Genomic DNA, 17427 nt, shown 5'->3' with positions numbered 1-17427 from the left:
TTGGAATTGTGTAAATTGGGTATGACTGGAAAGTTGAGACTTGTGGATTTCAATGCCTTTCTGTGCTTTGCTTGCCACACACCCAGAAACTCTCCATCACGGTCATGAGAATGAGACGGACGTAAGTCCACCAACATCTAATCAGTTTGTCCTCGAGTCTAAGCGGATGTTTGAGCTAAATTTGAAGAAATTCCCTCAAGGCCTTCCTGAGAATACAGGACACAAATGACCAGATACAGGCGGGTGGGTCTCTAGACCGGATCTCAGACCGATGGATTGTTTATTTGCAGCGTTTCTTGGTGAAGCTGAGCCTCTGATGAAATGTTACTAAGGTCAAGTTGGGAGACAGAGGGAAAAAGGAAGCGTTTAAACACTTTATTTTCAAAGTTAGAAAAGTTTTATTGCAATTCACGCCAGCTCATGGGGTTCTGCAGGGGGTGGTGGTGGTGGGGGGGGGGGCAGCACTCCATGAGGTTTTCACACGGCGTCTGTCACACAACGGCAAACAGGAGAAAAATATACACATGCATTTATCTCAAGTGCACTAGCTTAGTCTTTCGCTCGAGCCTAAATCCTCTGTCCTTAAGCTGTGTAGGATGAGTTATTTTATGTACCTGAATGTGCCTCAAATGTGTCATTGGGAGGCAAAACAAAAAAAACAAAACAGAAGGGAATGTTTCTTCAAAAGACATGATGATCCTTATGTAGGGACAGTGACAATGAAAGCAGAGAGTGCTTCAACACTTTTGGCTGGGAAAAAAACAGGAACAGCCAATCAGATGCACAGTAGGGCGGGTCTTGTGGTGTTGTTGGTAGCATTCTAGTCTGCACCATGGTGGAACAATGAATGAAGAAGAGGGCCCAGTCTCACGGCCACAGGGCCTCGGGAAGGAGATGTGGAACAAAGCAGAGAGACTAGGAACAGCGGACCAGAAAACACCTTAAGTGCTATCAACAAAGGGGCCCTTGGTACCTTCAGACGAACTTGATGCACATGGAAACCTCACCTCCGCTCCCGTGGAAGTAGGCTCAGGCAAGGCAACGATCGAGCCTCCTGTTGACTGGTTTGAGCCCGTTGAGGAGGAGGATGAAGCAAATGACCATCACCAAGGTCCTGGCTAACACTTCAATGGCAGAAAGGATCCTGAAGAAGAGAGTCTGGCAGGAGAAAGTGAGCAGCGAGAAGGCCCTAAAACAAATTTTGTCGCTTAATGTTCCACACCGTGGTACACGAACAGCTCGTGATGAGGGATGGGAAGATTGACCTGCGCTAGAAGAGGGTTGCAAATGCAAAGAAGTTATTTGTCGCTCAGGTCGCAGAATTGACCATAAAGATGTTTATTACTTATGTCCAGGTGGTGAACGAGTGAGAAACTATCCGGATTTAGCTAAAGCGATTAAGGGCACTATGGACTTGACAATGTTTGAATTCAAGACGGGAAAGTTCTATGACAGGAAGTCGGTGGGCTCGCCCAGCCCCGTCTTCCCGGAGGAGAGAGGCTCCTCCTCCTCAGCCCCGACAACCACAGTTCAAATTCAATTCAAGTTGAGCAAAGGCCTACTGGCTACAACCCATCGAGAGGGTTACCTACAAAGGGAGGCACTCGAAGAACAGACACTAACCCCTCAAGAGGAGGTGAAGAGGCGAAACGAGGAGATTCAGGTTCAAATGGAACAGCTGGCCACGCTGAAGAATCAGAGCTCCAAAAATTCAGAATTGCAACAGCAAGTGATCCAAGGACTGAAAAAATCAAGTAGAAAGTATGAGTGACTCTCTGAAAAAAGGCAGAGGAACAAGTTCAGTCTCAGGCAGCTATGCTCGTCAGACACAAGCAGGAGAGTGCTAATCACAATGAACATCTCCAGGAGGAGGTGAGGAGCATGAAGGAAGAGATCCAAGCTAAAGATGAAATTAACCTGCTAATGTGACGAAATCCAAGGTTTAAAGAACCAGGTAGAAAGTCTTTGCTCCTCGTGGAGGAAGGCTGAGGACGATCTGCAATCCAAGGAAGATCTATTGGCCGAGCAGCAGCACTCAAGGAGCCGTTTGGTAGCGTCTCAAGAGGAGGTGACGCGGCTAAATGGGGAGATTCAAGCTACCGCCTAAGTAGGTCTAAAAGGCCAATCCCTGTCCTGTTGCAAACCAATGGGAAAACTATTCTAAAAGTGCTTTTGGAAGCCTTGGCCATGGAAAGGTGGAAGCAAAACTGAATCCAATCTTTCTGTTGATGAGGTGGAGTATCGTCCGTGCTGCTTGTACCTTTCCGGTTTATTCAAAAAGTGGACCGGGGGGAGACTAGAGTAAAGATGAACCAGAATGGGAGATGGGCTGGGCTGGGCTGGGCTGGGCTGGGCTGGGCTGGGCTGGGCTGGGCTGGGCTGGGCTGGGTGTGCAGCCCGGGGGATGGAAGAGGGGTCGTGCCTGGGTAGAGACTCCTGCAGCGGGTAAGAGGTGGGTTACGATCCCTGGCCCTCCAGCTCTGATGCGGGGGTGTCTGGCTCCTCGTCATTGTAGATGTTCTCCGCCTGGAGGAACAGAAGAGAAGGAAGTACACAATGCATATTAGACTAATTATAGTATGTTTGGAAGAGAGAGAGAGAGAGAGAGATAGAAGAGTACATGCAAGTAAATAAAACTCAATGAAACATACAACTTAGTTGCCAAAAAACAAATTCTGAAGGAATGGAAATCTCCCTCTCCACCCTCTTTCCAATTGTGGTTGACGGACATGACCTCTGTTATACGCATAGAGAGACTTAGGTTCCTGAGAACCAACTCACTTAGAAGGTTTGTGACTATCTGGGACCCGTTCTTGGTCTACCTCAACGAGGCTAGGGGTGACGGGTGACTCGCCCGGCTGGCTTCTCATAGACCCCTTGAGTGAAATCCCAAGTATATCGTTTACAAGAACATAAGCACCTTAGGTGGCTGGCGGCACCACTTTGTAATGTTGATTATATTGTTTTGTTTTTCCTTTCTTTCCCCTGTGTCTGAGCCTGTTTGTCTGTTTTGTCTTGTTTCTGTTCTATAAAAATTTCAAATATGAAAAAAACAACAACATTGTAATGCCAATCTAAACAGAATAAAACCTCCTGATGTGACTACCTCAAACCAAATAGATTGGCCCAGGCAATGACATTTTGTTCGGTATGAATGCTGGTATAAAGCTTTGAAAATCCGTTCAATAGGAGGAGAAAAATAACAGCTTATAATGATGTAAACACTTCAATCAAACACATCTGTGCACCCTTGTCCAGAATAAGCAACATCTGCAAACTTCAAATTAAATCTGTTTTTTGGGGTCACCACTTATTCTGATTACCGTACATGCTTTTAGTGCATGTATGCTTTAGTGTTCTGTTAAACAGTTCTCTTGAGATGTTCAATCATTGGCTACGGTTACATGAGGCCTTTTAATTCGAAATGAAATCATTCGAATCAAATCATTCGCATCGATCGTTATTTCCTGTGAGTTTACAAGAGAAAATAGTATCCAATCTCAATCCTCTCTAACTCACTGCAGTCTTTCTGCGCATGCCCGTTTCACTTTTGACTGAAAAATGATGCCTCTAGATTAAAGAAAAGACACTGTGATGTTGACTTTTATGTAAATGTGCGCATTCGTTTCGTTATACATCATGACTGCCCCGCAGCTAGCTTCACGTTAGCTTGCATGTAACGTTAGCGTCACCACAAGCTTGTGAAGCGCTGCCTGTTGAAGGTAGCCACAACTAGCTAGCTAAAGTTAGCCATAGCCACCACAACAGCTAACGTTAACGCCAAACAAATCGCTGCCTCCTCCCCACGTTGCAAAAGTGGTTGATTTGTCATCATTTGAAACTGTCAACAGCCACTCTGGAAGCGGCCATGTTTCGCTAGCTGCTGGGGCCGGGTGTGTCTGACGCGGTTTGACGCGTTTGACGTATCCATGTGATTCCCCCTCCCTTCCTGGAGTGTGACAGAGCTCTTCCCTGAGAGGGAGAGCTGACAACGGGCATGCGCAGAAAGACCGCAGTGAGTTAGAGAGGATTGTAGAGGAAAGAGCGTTCACATGTATAGAAAAATACTTCAATCGCATTGAGAAACGAACTACACCACCCCCTTACATGGAATTTGACTTCACATCGAATTGGCCTTTTTCATTCTGCTTTAGGTGTTTACAAGATAAATTTGAAGAGGATTGGGATCGAATTCTGAGTTAAAGAGGATTGAAACTGTCCATGTAAACGTAGCCATTGAGAACAATTTCAGAATGATAAAGTATTCTGCATAATACCGTGACTAGTGTGGACTATTAGACAGCACATGTACTCACCATCTGCCAAACTTGCATGATGTTGTCCTCGGACACTGAGCAGATGACCCAGGGTTCATTGGGGTTCCAGGAGAAGTCCGAGATCTTGGCTGTGTGGCCGCCATGGATGAACTGATGGAGAGGAAGAACAGGGCATGAGAGACAATTAGACCCCATTCTGAGGAGGGGTGAACAAGATGTGGCGATGAAATGATTTTTAGTTGTGACAGCAGTCTAGTGTTTAGTGGCTGAAACCATAGATGATGGATTATAGATTCCTCATTCCATGCTCTGCCAATAGTATGAAAGGGTACTCTTCTAGTCTCCTAAAGGGGCGTGGTCACCTCTCCACTTAAAGCCCCAATCAGTAAGATTTTTGACATTTTTTACTGTAATATAAGAGCTTTTTAGTCACAGGACATGGTAGATTGACTTGTAATAGGGAGACCCTCGTCTTTATTTATCCCACACCGCCCTCCATTGGCCAGCTCTGGGACTAAGCAGTTTGCTGCCTGCGTCCCGTAGCAAGAAAAAAGAAAAAAGAAAAGGACGCGCGCATGCGCTGTACAGCGGAAGCGCTGTGTTCATGAAAACAAGGAAGTAACTCGATTCGGATTTGCTACGAAAATGATGTTTCACGGAACTATGGATTATTATTTCATCACGTGGTGAGTACCCGATGTCACAACATGTACATAGAGCTTTCTGGCGCTGTGTTTTGTTGACTTTGAACGGTGATATCGTTATCGATACTATTGGACCCAGAGGGCGCAGTTTCTCCAACAGTAAAACTTGGAAAACTTACTGAATGGGGCTTTAAAGTGTTGTGCTGACCTAGCAAGCGAACTTGAGCTAGAGATTGTGAGTTCCCAAAACTCCACACATGTAAACACACAACTGGCTCCTTTGTAGCTCAATCTAGTTGTAACTAAGATATTTACTGATTTTTTTTTTCTTCCCAACCACAGATTTGGCTACTACATCAGCAAACTTCACATGTAGCTTTAGCTAATGGCTCCCTGCTAACGTAAGCTCCTGTTGCCAAATCTCATGAGTGTGTGTTGCTGAGACAGAGACAGGTCTCCAACAAAGTTAATTTTCTCCTGATCTGTGCATCTGAAAAATGCCATTTTAGTGTCAGAATGTTCAGAAGATATGTGGTTGTGGAAAATGGGCCCAATATTTACTTTGATGATTATGGGGGCGAAAGAATCAAGTCATAATCTGAGATCACGTTTACTTCTCCCATTGACTCCAATATAGTCAGGACCTGCCGCAAGTCTCCTAAGGGGGCCGTGGCAGTGGCATGTGACACAGATACAGGAAGTGACTGGAAGTTGCACCGTCTCTATAATGCATCGTCTCTGCTGAAACCTTCCGCACTGATATAAGGGTGGAAGATCTAGAGGAGAGTGTGGATGGCAGCTGACATCTCTCCCCCCCCCCCACCCCCAGATTTTTTTATCCCATTTTTATCCCCCCTTAGTGCTAATTTAATTTATTTATCCTGGTTGAACTTGCTACTCCACCCTCTGCCGATCTGGGGAGAGCCGAAACTGGCTCCATGCTTCCTCCAACACATGGGCAGTTAGCCAGCCGCTTCTTTTCACCTGACAGGGGAAGCTTCACCGGTAGGACATAGCACGTGGGAGGTTCACGCTATTCCAACCAGTTCCCCTCCCTCCGAACAGGCGCCCTTAACGACCAGAGGAGGAACCACATTAGCAACCAGGATATTGCATGTTTTGGTGAAGGGGGTTCCTATATGAAGGAAACCCCCGGGAGGCACGGGGAGAACATGCAAACTCCACACAGAAAGGCCCTTTTTGACGACCCCACCCGGGCGTTGGGCACTCGAGGACATGCGGACGGGCACGCATTCCTTCAGCGCTCACAGCGTCCCAGGTGGGAATCGAACCCAGGACCTTCGAGCTGTGAGGCGACAGCGCTTACCACTGCACCACTGTACCCCCTGGCCGCTGACATCTTGATTTGGGCTCTTGGCCAGTACTCACCAGCAGCTCCGGCGGGCCGTCCTCAGCATCCTCGGCCGACTGCTCCTCCCCGATTTTACTGGAAAGGCAGATCCAGCAATATGTGAAACGGAGTCCATTTGGGGGAATAGACACCTTGAATATGCAGGAAGTGTGATGTTTCTAGTTTTAAATCATAACTGGGACCAGACAGCCTGGTTCTCAATGTAGTTTAGTAGCTAATGAAATCGCTCACAGTCCACCATGTTTATTTGCATCATGTCGTTTTCCACCATAAAGCAAATCCTCTGAGTTATTGTCTCTGCTGCACGTGGCACATCAGCAGCTTCTTCTAAACAATCAGACGTGAGCGCCTTGGTGAGTTTCACTTTCGCCTCGTGCACTGCAACCTCACGTCGGATAGGCTACAACATTGATGATGCAGGAGCTGTATTTAAGAACAGCATCGCAATATTCACCTTATGTAGCCACGCCCATTTGACTTGGTTGTGTGGTCGTGTGACGACTTCCAGCTAAAAAAAAAAAGAAAAATGGCTTGCTGCTCCAATATCATCTAACTCTGAATTAACTAATAATTTGGCCAATTGTATGCAACATACCAAATAAAAGCAAACGGCAATGTCTAAGAATGCAACGCCATGTAACTGGCTCGTTAAGTCTCGCATTCCAGGGAATTACGTTAACGTCTACAGGTCTTATAGATGTAAGTGGCTCGAGCGCTCGGAGGAGAGAAAACCATCTGAAGCTTTCTTTGTTGGAGTCCAGGTATGTTTTACAAGAAAGTGCTCGTCATTGTCGACGACAACGTTATCTGACCTGGCTAACAGTGGATACTCCGCTTGCTTGCTGTGTACCAAGCTCAAAGTAGTAGGCTACGTTCTTTATTTTACCCCCTGCACTGTCCGCTACAAAAACAACTCTCTTCTTCATGACGTTCTTTCATATTTTGCTCCGTGACATTAGTTAATTATTTCTTGAATTAGGCTAATTGCTTGCTCCCTCCGCTGGAAATGGGAACGTATCAAATCCACCGCGCCAGTTCAGCTCACCCCAAAGTGCTCTGTGTGTGTCCGTCCACTCCCACGCTGGACTTAACATTTTGCCCGTTTCTTGCCTCACCATTTCTGTCTCTATGGCCCATCAGTGACATGTAAGTCCAGATCATACAGTGACCGCTAGTTTGGGTGAAGTAACGTTATGTCCTCTGCTGCTGGTATAAAAGTTAAACAGCCTACTACAGTATGAGAGTTCCACCACAGAAATGATACACAGAACGCATTGTCGGTTAATCAAATCAGTTAAAAAAATTTTTTTTATCTGTGACGGTCTTAAAGGAACATTCCGCCCATTTTCAACCAGCTTTATATCATTAGAACATCAGTAGTATATCAGAAAACTGTAAACGGTTTTGAAGTCTGTCATTTAATTTGACAGTTATTGAGAGTTGATTTGAGTTAATGAGTTATTAATTTGAGTTAGTGTGGACCAGTGATGTCACTGGTCCACACTTTAACACTCAATAACTGTCAAATTAAACGACAGACTTCAAAACAGTTTACAGTTTTCTGATATACTACTGATGTTCTAATGATACAAAGCTGGTGGAAAATGGGCAGAGTGTTCCTTTAACGGCAATTAATCGATTAACCGTTCATCATTAACATCCTTAATGGTTGGCTTTACTGATAATCAACCCACTATGTATCAATAATAATCTCGGTAATATAAGCACATGCGTGATGTTTACCTTCTCTGTGTTTTCCTCACAGAGATCTCCCATGTCCTCCTCTGGCAAAGCGCCCTGTTTTGCGTCACAACGGAGCTGCGGAAGTTCTGCTGGAGAGGCAGAATCTGCTCCGAGGACGGCTGTTATTGTTTATTTTTATTATAATATATATTATATAATATATATTAAGTATGGCCATGGAGAATTGCATTGAGAGCCTTAATGACTTGCAGCTGGTGGGGGCGGAGTTTCTGCAGGAGGATTTTTCTCCGTGAGGTAAACGGAGAGAGAAGGTAAACACTGCCCATGTGCTTATATTACAGAGTATATATGATACAGAGTGGGTTGATTATGCGTAAAGCCAGATCCTTTACAGCTTCCTTTGTAGTTTTACCTGAGGTCCCAGACATTGAGGCGTCGGTCGGTGCCACTGGAAGCCAGGATGGTCTCATTGTGAGGTGACCATTGTACCTGATAAAGTAGGAAACAGTGGGAGCCCGCAGTTCAAAACTCCACTCTGACACAAACGGCACAGTTGTTGACTCACACAGCAGCAGTGCATCATAGCTTTGTGCAAAATCATGGATTTTTTGGGTGCGGAAAACCTGCTGCATCACTGAAAACTGGCATTTCACAATGATGCAGAGTATCCAGTTGCCTGTCGCCACCTCTAGATGTCGCTGAAGGACGGCTGAGCTTTTCACTCCCAGAGGCAGATGTTCAGCCTTCACCATCCAATCACAATTAAGTTTTTTTTCCCCGTTTTTACAACTAGTGGTGTTACAGCTGATCTAAATGTTATGTATGCGTTTAATGTCCACTTCTTTTTAAATACACAGGTGAGCCGCAGATGATGATTTGATTGTCCGTGGAAAGCTGGACGGACTAACAAGTGACCACAAGTGAACTAAACACACCCCTTTTTGTGCGTTATGTTATGTTATGTTATGTTATGTTTGCACAACACTTGGTTGTACTGCAAATTCTTACCTGGAAGATTTCGTCTTTGTGCGACTCGAAGGAGTGCAGCTTCAGTTTGAGGTTCCTGAGATCCCACAATGCAACAGTCTGAGAGAAATACAAAGATCGACATTCAAACGTTTGAGAGATAACTGGTACATTTAATATGATCAGATCATTTTGGTCTGTTATTGGCAAAAAAATTACTCATGAGTGATTTTCAATTGACACAAGTCCAGGCACAATTCTAAACAAATTCCAGAAAATACAACTGCTTCACACCCTGCTGTAGGCCTTGAGAAGGCCATCTCTAGTAAAATAATCAATTTCAGTGACCAGACATCCCGGTCAAGTTTGTCCAATCTAGGTTATGTTGTCCTCCTCTTTTCTACCTTGTCGGCAGAACCGGTGGCGAGAATGAACTCGCTGTAGGGGTTGAAGCTCAGACAGTTGACCTCAGCCGTGTGAGCGTCCACTGCGTGGCTGGGCTTGGACGTGTTGTTCGACCGGGTGTCCCATCTGGTGGAGAAGAGAAAGTACGGAGTCAGAGCCAGCGAGTGTTTGAAATGAGATGAGGCAGACAGATTTTAAGTTGAGTTTGTCATCCTCAATTCACAGACGCAGAAAACGTCTCACTGAAGGCTTAAGGAGCAAGCCTAGTGGTTTGAAACCGCCACTACTCACATCATCAGTTTCTGGTCGTCGGCCACGGAGCCAAACAGGGACTCGTGGAGCAAATGCCAGGAAACGTCCTCCACCACCGCCGTGTGGCCGGTGAAGATGGTCTTGGCGTCCACAATCTTCCCTTCCTTCGGCCCGGCCCCAATGTCCCACAGGCAGATGGTCTGGAGAGGAAGGAAACAGACAAGACGAGGTCAGAGTCGGTATCAGTTCTTTTCCCACTGCCTTGGTCTGTCTTCAGCTGGGAGCACACTACAACACTTACAGTATATTTGATCGTCATAGCTAGGTGCTGACACCTTCTGGTCGGTTGGTCGATTGATATATGCTGTTGCCCGACCAAATTCTCATGCTGTGCTGTGGCAGATTTAGTTAATCTAGAGATAATTGTGGCTGATTTAGTTAATCTAGAGGTGACATACAGATTTTTATTTTAATCCTCTGGTGAGAGTTAGCCAGTCACTCACATGGTCGTCGGAGGCGCTGAGCAGGTTGCCGCTGAGGTTGGGGTTCCAGGAGAGGCCGTAGCCTTCCTTCTGGTGGCCTCGAAGCCGCAGGTCAGGACTACACTCTCCACTGGGATCTGAAGGACAAACCACACACTCAATTCACCTCTGTGTGTGTTCTATTCAACACAAAGTGACAAACAGAGCAGCACCATGTCACGCTCTTATGACATCACTGATGATGTGACAATGCCTATGACAACATCAGCAAGTGACATCACTTCCGGGACAAAAATCGCAGAGCCCACTTTCTTTTAGTTATAGAGACAGTCTGCATGTCTGGGAACGCCCATACAGTCTCTAGGAACGCCCACAATATACGCTGGGTTAGCTGGCTCAGCCTTGCTGGGGACAGGGTCAGGGTGGGGTAAATTCCCCCGTTCTATCCATTCAGCAAAGTTAGAATTTAGCTGATAGCCCAGCCCAGGCAGACACGATCGGGGATTTAACCACCGCAGTAAACGCACATCTGAGCAGACGTCTTGTGTTCTGCTCTAGAACCCCCAAACATGTCGTTTAGAGCCGCAGCACCGTCTTTTGGTGAGTCAGCCTATGAGATATATCGGCGGTTTTACCCCACTCGCGCGCCAGCCGTTTTGTGGGCGTTCCCAGACACGCGGACTGTCTCTATGATGATGATGATGGTGGTATGATGATGGTGGATGCAGCCCCTATCAAAGTCCATGACAACAAGTTCTGCTTTGTTGTGCATGAAACCACTGACAACCGCAGATACCTTTCGAAGCATAAAGTACCCTGCCCTGATGAAGGCCAAGAGGCCTAAACGTTGGCACGCTTTTTATTGACACGGCCAAATAAATTGGTGAAATTGAGATTTCCTTTGTCCTGAAGTTTTGCGAGTGCTACCTTGTAGGGGTGTCAAAAATAATCGATTATAAGATGCATCGCAATGCGGACCTGCATGATTCTGCATCGATTCACAAATGTCAAAAATCGATTATTAAAAAAATAATAATAATTATATAATCAAATCAAATATAATGGAAGTACATGCAGTTGTTTATTTTAATTATGGATCATAATACAATGCAATTCTAAATGCACTTTTATTTTAAAAGTAGCCACACAGTGAGAAAAAAGAAAGTGAGAAAAAAACCCATGTATTCGGGAAAAAAAGTGATGCATCGAGATGCATCGATAATCGTTATCGAATCGAATCGTAGCCCTCTGAATCGTAATCGAATCGAATCGTGAGGCCAGTGAAGATTCACAGCCCTACTACCTTGTGCCTTCGGTACTTTATGCTTCAAACTATTAGTTGGTTTAGCGCCACTAAAAAAACCACCAGGAGGGAAGGCGCATCCTTTCAAGGATCTAACGACTGCAGATACATTTTGGCCCTAGCATCCATTATGGTGGGCAGGCCAACCTGGTTTGGAGGGGTGCTTGGTGTAGTCAAAGACCAGCACGTACCTGGTTTGGAGGGGTGCTTGGTGTAGTCAAAGACCAGCACGTACCTGGTTTGGAGGGGTGCTTGGTGTAGTCAAAGACCAGCACGTACCTGGTTTGGAGGGGTGCTTGGTGTAGTCAAAGACCAGCACGTCGGACGTTGGGGTCTTGGTGGCGATGATGCAGGGATTCTGGGGCATGTAGCGGGCTCGGTTCACCTCTCCCTCGTGGTTGATCTTGATCTCAATCTCTATTTTTCCACTGACTGAACCAAATCCGCCAAATTCTGCAGAGAAAATAGAAAAAAATACTAGTACATCATTTGATGGGGTTAAAACCTTTTGATGCCGTGTATTTGGAGAATTCAATTGGGGACATGATTTCTCATCAAAACTTAATAGTGGACATATTTTATGGATCTAATAAAATAGAAGTATTAAACATCTTCTCAAACATTGTTCTTCTGCCATCTGTAATGCTGCTACGTTGGCTTCTGTATGCAGCAGTATGCACTGAGGTTTAGACTTCAACTGTACCTTCAAATGGCTCAGCATCTGTTCACACTCACAAACACAGACTACCTCTATCATCACACCAGAGCAGCAGGGAGCCTTCAGCAGCCCTGCACACAGTGCGGCACCCATCAACATACCTGCTGGGAGACAGAATAAGACAGGTTCAGCACCCAGGATGAATGGAGAGCGACAGGAATCACACTTGAAAAGCAGTCAAAGAGGGAGACAGTCAAAGAGGGTGGGGGGGAGGGAGAGAGAGAGAGAGAGAGAGAGGGCGGTCCCTCCTCGCTCGAGGGGAACTGCCGTTGTTGTGAATGGAAAATTTATTAAAAAGACGTTTTTCCGGGAGGAAAAAAACGGCTTATCGGCGAGTGTTGACAGACTCGCGGCCCACCTGCAGTACCTCCACCGTCCACGGCGGCCCGCGGTTTGGGAATCACTGCTGCAGGAAATATGGTTTCTGGCTAAATCTAACAGAATGGCACCAGAGGGAAACCCAAACCACTAATCAACTTTAATAATTTGAATAATCGAGTGTCTTGATGTGAGATAGACAGATCAATCTTGAAGCCCAATAGAGCTCTTATGTTATTGCTTTATTGGAGGCAGGTTAGTTTACAGGATGAGCCTGATTTATACAGCATCAAAAACCTAATCCCCTGACCTAACTAAACTAAGCTTGAAACCTGACATTTCTGTGATGGTCTTATAGACGGTTTCATCTTGACAGCATCAATATTGTAAAAGGACAAGGAAGCACAGTGGGTCGGTGAAACACGCACGCACACACTAAAAACGGGTTTTATGCTTACGCGAAATCGCCAGCGCCGACGGGTCGCCACAGCTAGCCGTCCTATCGGCGCAGCTCGGCGGAGGGGGGGCGTGCAGCTCCTCGAAAATGTGACTCCGCGGCGTCAACACGGACGTCATGTGACCAGCACGAGAGCTGCGATTGGCCGTTCGCTTGGGCCGCGCACATATCCGCTGACGTAGTTGTGAGGAATGAGGAAATGCCATTTCCTCATTTAACAGTGCTTGTCCCTCATCTAGCAAAGCCTTCTGCAGGCTCACCAGAATGAGTTTTGAAATGGAGGGATAATCAAATGTCCCCCCACTAACATGATTGCAAGTTCTTGGTAAACGACATGATAACGTCATATGTAAAGGACATAAGTGTACCACAAGCCACCTAGTGTTTTGGACGTGTACCGCAGCCAACGCGCCGAGTTACGTTTGAGTATGCACAGTCTCGCTGTCGCCGCTAGTCGGCGGCAAAGCTCCAAGTGGAGGCTGCGCAGAACCCTGTCAGCGCCTATACACATGCATGCAGACACACATTGCCAGAGAGGGGGGAGGGGGAAGGATGATATGGTTCAACGTGCACAAACCTGCACCACTTTAACACCTGGATGTGTTTTTTTTTAAATCAGATTTAAGCTTGCAGACAACTCCCGCCGTATTTACCTCCTTTCTCGCTGTCGTAGTGTGAGGCATCAAACTGGGCATCATCATTTGGCACCTGGACGCTGGCGATGACAAGGTGGTTCTGCTCGTCTGATGTGTGGGTCCCCAGAACCAGCCTGTGGACCGCATAGTCCTTCCCCTCCGGCCTAAAGAGTACCACAACATGAGCAGAAGTATAATATTCTGCTGGGTCATATCCGACCTGCAGAGTACTATGACATGACCAGGAGTATAATATTCTGCTGGTCATATCCGGCCTGCAGAGTACCACGACATGACCTTGGTAATGATAAAAGGCCAATAAGCTATAGGATTGTATGTGCTATGGTCTAAAAGGACTAGGTTTTTGTTTGATGAAATGTGTTAATGTTTCTCAGAATATCATAATCTTGCTTCTGACTCAGCCCAGTCTTAGTGCAATTAAGTATCAGTCCAGCACTTGGGCTCATTGGTACAGGCTCTTATTGTAGTATTTTTAGATGTGCTGATGTTAATTGTTTAATTGTTTGATGTTGTGTTGTTGTTTTTTACTGTGTGTTTTTATTGGACCTTGTGTCTGCTAATAAAGATTGATTAATTGATTGATTGTTTGTTACTCTATTCATTTGGTAATGCTGCTGATGTGACTGACACACATAGGAGAAGGTGATTTCAGTTGAACCCAGTCCTCTAGTAGAAAAGCTATTATTTTTCATTAAAGTGTCAAAGTGTTCACCTTTTGAAATTAATCAGAAACATTCTGCCTCATGCTGGCAAGTGCACAACTCTGAAACAGAGAAGCATCTATAATATATATGTGAATGTTACAATGTACAACTGGTTTGTGTTCCTGATGTATCTTGGCAAAGAAATTAACATCTGACCTCACCACCTCTTCATTGTGATCAGTTGGTCTTAAGTCATGCGTGTGCTGCTCCTCTAAAATATTGAACTCAACGCTCATCTTTTCGTGTTGTGTGTTTCTGTGAATGGTGTTTGAAGTAAAACAGTGTGGGAGGCGTTTGAAAAAGGCAGAATAGTGTCAGCACACCCCAACATGGGACTCTCAAAGTACAAAGTTGCTCTGTAAGAAGTGAACAGCAGTCAGACGGGAGATGGTGTGGATACCTGCTGACATCAGGAAGCCACTGCACAGTGAGGCTCGGCCACTCCAGTGCATGTGTCATCACCAGGTCATAGAGGAAAGGTGTGTTCTTCTTCCAGATCTTGTACTCCTCGTTGATGACCCTCTCCTCCACCGCGTCGTCATACACTGTAGCAGAAGAAGACGGGATAAGTTGGGAGTTTTAAGAGTTCTAAATAAGTGTCATTAATCACAGAGGGGGGATAAAAATCGGGGGGGAAATATTAGAAAAAAAAATCACAGATAATACAGCTATCTACATTGGGGGGAAAAACAAAAAACAAAAGACTGTTGACTCTGTCCATTGAAATTGATTGGTTGCAAAGTTGCAACAAGTATGTCGGTATCCATAAGGAAGAACTAATGAACAGGGCAACAGAAAATCAAAACTACACAAAAAACAATGTGAATATGGTGATTCATGACGTACCCTCCATGGGTCTTCCACCAGTACCTGTAAAAAAAAAAAGACATTTACTTGAGCACTTTTTTTGCATGATGCACGAGCATAACTATGGCATTTTTTTTGCCTCTCCTTGTTTTGGTGTAGAGTGTGGGTTCCTCTTAAACTTTTTTAAAATGGACACATTTGCTAAAAAATGTATAGTTGCCATCGTCTTTATAAACATTTCACATTGACTGAGAATGCATGTTCTATTTTAGCAAACACCCTGCTTCACAGTACAGCCAGGCTTCTACTGTTGGCCACTGAGCAACTACATTGGAGCAGGGAGAGGTTGGAGTTCAGTGCCTTGCTCAAGGGCATTCCAACAGTCTTGTTTAGGGCGGGAAGAGAGATGTTTGCCCATCTCGCCAGCCACAAACCAACGTCTCTCATCTCTAGCCAGCGGTTCTCAATCCTGGACCTCTGGACACAGAGTCCAGCTGGTTTTCATTCCACCATCTAATGTTAATCGGCGATTAGTTTACATCTGGGATGACAGGTGGATTCTATTAAGTTATTAGTGTAATATGATAGAAATCTAGTAGTACTTAACAGAACCACTGTTCTACCTTCTGGAAAGAACGTTACGCACATTCCATTCAACAATATTTCAACTGCTGCCTGCCTTATGGTTTAGGCACATAACTTATCTGGTAGAACATGGATTACGACCTAATGTGAATGGTATGGTTTAGCTAACCTAGGTGTAAACTATATTCTCCGGCATAAATAGCTTTATTTCAATAAAATACTGACCGTATCAACATTCAGAGCTGTCTCACACTGTTCGCTACCGCCCCCAAAAGAGGTTTGTGTGATAGTAAAATGCGAACCGATTTAACGTTATAGCCTGGTAACCTGTCCCAATGAATCCTTCATTAGGGGACACTTCATATCATATTAAATAGATTCAGGCTAGTGAATTGGATGTACGTGAAGAGTGAAAGTTTGGCGTGACGCTTGTCGTTGCAACAATACAGCACGTAACGTCACCGCGGCTACTGTATCATGAGCCTGGAGTGGAAACAGAGCTAGCGGAGTTAGCAAACTACAAGCCGAGAATGAGACGTATGTTAGCATCTAACTAGCTAGATGATCTAGCTAAGCTAGCATGTCATGCAAACAACCATGATAGTAAACGGCCGTGGTGCGCACACAAAGCAGCCAGCATCTAGCTAGCTCTGGTTATTAACCTACCCTCTTTATCAGCCATGTTCCCGACTTCAGCGGTGTGTCACGATGCCCGAAAGCAAAGTGAAGACGCTGTTTTAGTTCAAAGCGTTATTATCCTAATAATAAGAGCTTTGGTTGTATCGCCGCTAAACCTAATGCGCTAAACTCAGGTGGGCCGTCCTTCCTTTTCAGCGCGGATTTCGTCGGTGCCTATCTGAGCATGTGCCGGACCGGTGACAATGAAAATGAGTAGCTCCGGCCGGAGCCAGTACTTACCGGGCACGCCCATAAAGTACAGAGCACGCCCATAAGTACAGAGCACGCCCATAAGTACAGGGCACGCCCATAAGCGAGGAATTGAGAATTAAAACAAACATCATTAAATTGAAATGTGACACTCGTAACGTTTTTTGAGCTTTGACTTAATCGTAACATTCAAAAATGTCATACTTAGTAGCTTACTCACACTACAGAGCACGCCCACTATCGTCTAGTTTCCGACGTGCACTACTTCCAAGCTCCCGCCCATAAGTGAAGGGAGGGACCAAGGACTGTTGTTTGTTTAGTCTGGGCACCTTTCACCCTGCTTTTTGTCATGGGGCCGTAAACCAAGAAACTGGAAACAACACCGGAAATAAGTGCGCCAAAAAACGTCTTTGTTGCCGTTAGCTTGACGCGGCGAGGTTATGTTAGGAATGTGTTTTCTAGTAAACTGCCGAGGAAGGCTTCTGGAGAGCCAAAGACAATGGAGTACTCGCCATGTGAAATCTTATGATCAATGTCCATGACCATGTCTTTCCCAGCACAGGCAGCAGAGATGCTTCAACTGTTGTACTCGATCCTCCATTATCGATAACAGCGGACAGACAACTAGCGTTATAACTATTCCATCAACTGGCCATTTGTTTGAAAAGTAAAGCTTCTGTATTGGCTTAAAATATGTGAGATTGTGAATCCGCAATGTTTCTACAAGAACTTCTTCAAAAACTTCGTTCGGTACGTTCATCTTTTGTTTTGTTGTTTGCCGTTTTATTTTCTGATTCGTTGTGTCTAATTGTCAAGTTAACGAGCTATTTCCGCTGTTGTTTCCTGTCTAGGGCGGGCTCTAGGCCGGAAGCAGGCAGGGTGACAAAAC

The 17427-nt window shown here is 45.4% G+C and overlaps 1 protein-coding gene across 1 annotated transcript; it reads right to left on the bottom strand.

The window, feature by feature from the left end:
• Window positions 1-406: 406 nt before the first annotated feature.
• Window positions 407-16513, bottom strand: LOC310799738 (histone-binding protein RBBP7). Its single transcript, XM_083662334.1, has 13 exons — window positions 16317-16513; window positions 15105-15128; window positions 14659-14803; window positions 13553-13697; window positions 11685-11862; window positions 10124-10239; window positions 9660-9820; window positions 9368-9494; window positions 9006-9083; window positions 8410-8486; window positions 6311-6368; window positions 4317-4427; window positions 407-2526 (listed from the first exon to the last, which is right to left on the bottom strand). The coding sequence occupies exons 1-13, from the start codon at window positions 16330-16332 to the stop codon at window positions 2458-2460; spliced, it is 1305 nt and encodes a 434-aa protein (XP_083518460.1). The 5' UTR covers window positions 16333-16513; the 3' UTR covers window positions 407-2457.
• Between the last annotated feature and the right edge of the window lie 914 nt (window positions 16514-17427).

The sequence above is a fragment of the Poromitra crassiceps genome, assembly GCF_964638095.1.
Source record: "Poromitra crassiceps genome assembly, chromosome: 28".
In the NCBI taxonomy this organism is placed as follows: Eukaryota; Metazoa; Chordata; class Actinopteri; order Beryciformes; family Melamphaidae; genus Poromitra; species Poromitra crassiceps.
This window is presented reverse-complemented; position numbering and strand designations above follow the sequence as displayed.

What these genes read in the sequence shown, in the direction of transcription:
- LOC310799738 (XM_083662334.1), bottom strand. An exon ending in ACAAAGACGAAATCTTCCAG is followed by an intron (nt 8,487 to 9,005) that starts GTAAGAATTTGC and finishes CTACTTTATCAG; the next exon opens with GTACAATGGTCACCTCACAA. An exon ending in CTCAATGTCTGGGACCTCAG is followed by an intron (nt 6,369 to 8,409) that starts GTAAAACTACAA and finishes CTGCCTTTCCAG; the next exon opens with TAAAATCGGGGAGGAGCAGT.